This window comes from Mycteria americana, chromosome 1 (genome assembly GCF_035582795.1).
Source record: "Mycteria americana isolate JAX WOST 10 ecotype Jacksonville Zoo and Gardens chromosome 1, USCA_MyAme_1.0, whole genome shotgun sequence".
In the NCBI taxonomy this organism is placed as follows: domain Eukaryota; kingdom Metazoa; phylum Chordata; class Aves; order Ciconiiformes; family Ciconiidae; genus Mycteria; species Mycteria americana.
The window spans coordinates 199,375,018-199,378,913 of record NC_134365.1 but is presented as its reverse complement, the minus strand read 5'-3'; the positions used below and the strand labels follow the sequence as shown (position 1 = coordinate 199,378,913).

At 69.3% G+C, this 3,896-nt stretch overlaps 1 protein-coding gene across 1 annotated transcript; it reads right to left on the bottom strand.

Moving 5' to 3' along the window:
* Window positions 1-224: 224 nt before the first annotated feature.
* Window positions 225-3,618, bottom strand: CDX2 (caudal type homeobox 2). The gene is made up of 3 exons (XM_075490831.1): window positions 3,117-3,618; window positions 718-863; window positions 225-392 (listed from the first exon to the last, which is right to left on the bottom strand). The coding sequence occupies exons 1-3, from the start codon at window positions 3,616-3,618 to the stop codon at window positions 225-227; spliced, it is 816 nt and encodes a 271-aa protein (XP_075346946.1).
* Between the last annotated feature and the right edge of the window lie 278 nt (window positions 3,619-3,896).

Here is a 3,896-nt window from a genome sequence, read left to right as displayed (position 1 = left end):
AACCCACCCACACATAATAATAATAATAATAAAGCCATGGCCACGCTTCCCCCGGACGACGAGACACATACACTGTACATCTGTACACACGGCCGGCCCCGCGGGGCGGTGTAGTGCATGGGCGGGGGCCGCTCCCGCCGTCCCCCCGGCCCGGCCCGGCCCGGCCCGGCCCCGCCGCGGCCGCGGCCTCCAGCAGTCCCTGCGCCGCGGTCCCCCGGCCGCTGTCACTGCGGGACGGCGGGGCCCAGCCCGGCGGCGGCCGCCCCCGCCGCGGGAGCCTGCAGCGGGGCGCCGGGGCTGAGCGGCTCCGCGCCGCCGGGCTGTGCCTGCTGCAGCTTCTTCTTGTTGATCTTCCTCTCCTTCGCCCGCCTGTTCTGGAACCAGATTTTCACCTGCCGGGGGGGGGAGAGGGGAGTGAGGGGAGTGGTTCCCCGGGGACGTCCCCCCTCCCGGAGGGCCCGCACCGAGAGCGCACCCCTGCGCCGCGCATCCCTGCCCCGCGCATCCTGGCCCTGCGCATCCCTGCCCCGCGCAACCCTGCGCCGCGCAACCCTGCCCCGCGCATCCGGGCCCTGCGCATCCCTGCCCCGCGCATCCCTGCCCCGCGCATCTTGGCCCGGCGCATCCCTGCCCCGCGCATCCCGGCCCCGCGCACCCCGGCCCCGCGCATCGCGGCCACACGTGGCGGGCGTGGGCAGTGTCGCTCGTGGGACAGACCTGCCTCTCCGACAGCCCCAGGTTGGAGGCCAGCTCCGCTTTCCTCCTGATGGTGATGTAGCGGCTGTAGTGAAACTCCTTCTCCAGCTCCAGCCGCTGGTGGTCGGTGTACACGACGCGGTACTTGTCTTTCGTCCTGGTTTTAACTGCGGAGAACAAAGCCGGGGTTGGGAAAGCCAAACCAAAGGGCCTGGGCGGAGCGCGGCTCTCCCATCCGCGGGTGCAGGGCGAGCAGGATCAGGCCTCCCCGGCTTCCTCCTCGCCTCTCCCTGCCCGGGGCTTTACTGAGCACAGCGAACAGAGGGGAGAGGAGCAGTTCCACAGTTCCTTGGGGACGTGGTGCAGAAACCCCCGGCATGCCAGCCTGGGGCAAGCCGAGCGCGGGCTCTCGGCCCCGGCTGCCGGCCCCTGCCCCGCCGCACGCCCGTGCACTGCGCTCGGGACACCTTCATTGTGCACTGGCTGTTGGCTTTCGGTTTTGTTTTGCCTTCCCTACCGAGAACGAACTTTTTACAAAGAGAAGGAAAAGCGAAAAGAAAGAAAAGCCCCGTTCAGGGAGCGGCAGCTTCGTTTCTAAACGAGAAACACCGATCCAAGAGCGGAGACCCGGGAGCGGCCGTCGGGGGCCCCTCGGGGCCCGGCCGGGCTCCGGCCCGGCTCCTCCCGCTTCTCCCCCGGCGTCGGGGCAGAGACTAAAGCGACTTCTCGGTGACCCCGGCAGGGCGACACGCAACTTCAGCGCTCAAAAAAAAAACCCCAACCAAAAACCACCCCAAAACCAAACCCAGCGAAATTTGAAGGCGAAAGCCAGCGAGCGGCCGGCGAGTGTGCATCGCTGCATGGCCGCAGCCGCTGCCCTCCTTTCTCCCGCGGGTTTCTTGTTTAACTGGTTGTGTCCCCGGCCCTCCCGTTCCCCAGGGAGCCGAGGCGGGGAGTCTCTGCCCCCAAGGTGCTTAATGGCTAGCAGGCTGACTTTGTTCAGGTAAACTCTCTGCAAACCACAACAAAAGCACCCTGTAAAGATACAAGCCTGATCAGAGAAAACTCCCCAGAGCCAGTGAATAGGGAACACAATCCCAAACAATGCAGGACAAGGAGATCTTATCAAAGAAAAACCCTTCTCAAAGCCTTAATGACAGCCACATTCTGTTTGAATTACCACTACTGAACAAATGGCGGCAGGCGCTTTCATCCCCCCAGCCCTGCACATTAGCATAAACACTGGCTCCAAAGGCAGAATTTGAATGGAGACAAGGGACCGGCCACCACCGCACAAGCCCAAACTGTGGGAACACCACGGACTGCTGTGGGAAGAGCGACGGGCCTGGGGGAGCTCCACCGCCACCGCCACCCGGGGCGTAGCCGGTGCTGGCGGCCGGCACCGGGGCACCGGGGCTTCCCCCGGGGCGCGGCGGCCGCGGGCGTGGCCGGGACCCCCACCCCACGCCGCGCGGGGTGCCCCCGCCGGCCCTGCCGTCCATCGCGCAAGGCAGGGGACGAGAGAGGAATGCCGAAGTCGGTATTTACCGCGAAAGTCGCCACCCGTTTTTTTCGGCCAGTTGGTATAAATATTAAAAACAGACCAGAAAGTAAAAGAGCTAAGGAAAAAGAGGAGACGACAGCCGTGGAAGGGGTATATCAAAGCGGGGGGACACGCGTCTCCCCTGGCAGATGCGGGGGGGGAATAAAAGAGAGGGTCTGCGGGTGTGTTAACATCACAAGGGAGCGCGGCGCCGGCCGCGGCCTGACCCGTCCTGCCCGCGGCGGCCGCGGCCGGCCTCCCGCCGCCGGGGACCGGGGTGGGGGGGCACGCCCTCGCACCTCCCGGCCTCATCGGCCCGGCCCGGCCGGGGCACAGCCCGCAGGGGCCGGGGGCAGCCGCGGCCGCCGCTCGGGAGGCCCGGTCGCGCGGGGGCCTTAATAAAGGGTAGGCGCCCAGTGACTCAGAAACAAATGCGGGGCGACACCGGCCGATGATTTATATGACTATAATTGGTTATAAAAATCTTCTAAGTGGCTATAAGCGGACGAGCGGAGCCGCGGGAGGAAGAGCGAGCGTGTCTTCGGCATCCCAGGCCGTTCCGCCCTGCTCCGCCGCCGCGCACCCCCGGGCACCGGCCCCGCGCGGCCGGCAGCGGCTGCTGCCCGGCGGAGAGCCGCTCCTGCCGCCGCCCGCCCGGCGCGGCGGCCGGGCCGTACTCGGCAGCGCGGGCAGGCTGCCGGCGGAGGCCGGCAGCGCCCGTTCTCCCGGGGACCAGCGCTCGGGCGCGTCTCTTTCGGGGCGCTCTGCCCCTCGCCGCCGCGGTGCCCGGCGCACGGTGACCCGGGGAGGCGGCGGCGCCCCGGGGGAGCGGTCGGCGGGGCGGCCCCCCGCCCGCCTCCCCCCGGCCCGCGCTTACCCTGGCTGCTGAGCGGGGGCTGCGCCGGCTTCCTCATCCACTCGCAGAGGCCGCGGCGCTGTCCGCCGGGGGAGAGCGGCTCGGGGGCGGCGGCGGCGGCGGCGGCGTTGGCGGCGTTGAGGGGCTGCATGACGCCGGCGGAGCAGTGGGGCGCGGGGCCGGCGTGGTGGTGGGCGTGCGGGTGGTGGTGGTGGTGGTAGTCGGCGGGGCTGTAGGCCATGGCGGCGGCGGGGGAGCCGCCGTTGAGGCCGTGGACGGCGCCGGCGGCCGGCGGCGCCCCTTGGCCGTAGGCGCCCCAGTCGTCGCGCAGCGGGGCGGCGTAGGGCGCGGGCCAGGCCGGGCCGGGGGACTGGGCGCTGTCGAGGTTCACATGGTAGCCGCCGTAGTCCGCGTACTGCGGGGCGCCCACGAAGTTCTGCGCCGCCAGGTTGAGCCCCCCCGAGTGTCGCACCGGGCCGGGGTACATGGGCCCGTCCTTCTCCAGGAGGTAGCTCACGTACATGCTGGCGGGGCCCCGGCGGCGGCTCTCCGCATGCTGCTCGGGGCTCTGGCAGCGGCGCGCCTGCTGCCTGGGGACGGGCTGCCCGGGGCGGGGAGGGGGCAGGCGGAGGGGCCGCGGCCCCGCGCTGCGCTCCGCGCTCCGCGCTCCCGGCTGCCGGTCCGAATCCAATGGCCGGCAGCACTTACATGATTAACGATTGTTTACAAGGCTCTATTAGTAATGGCCCAGACACACCAAAGGCAGGTGACGTGGAGAGGCGCTGGGTATATAGCTACTAC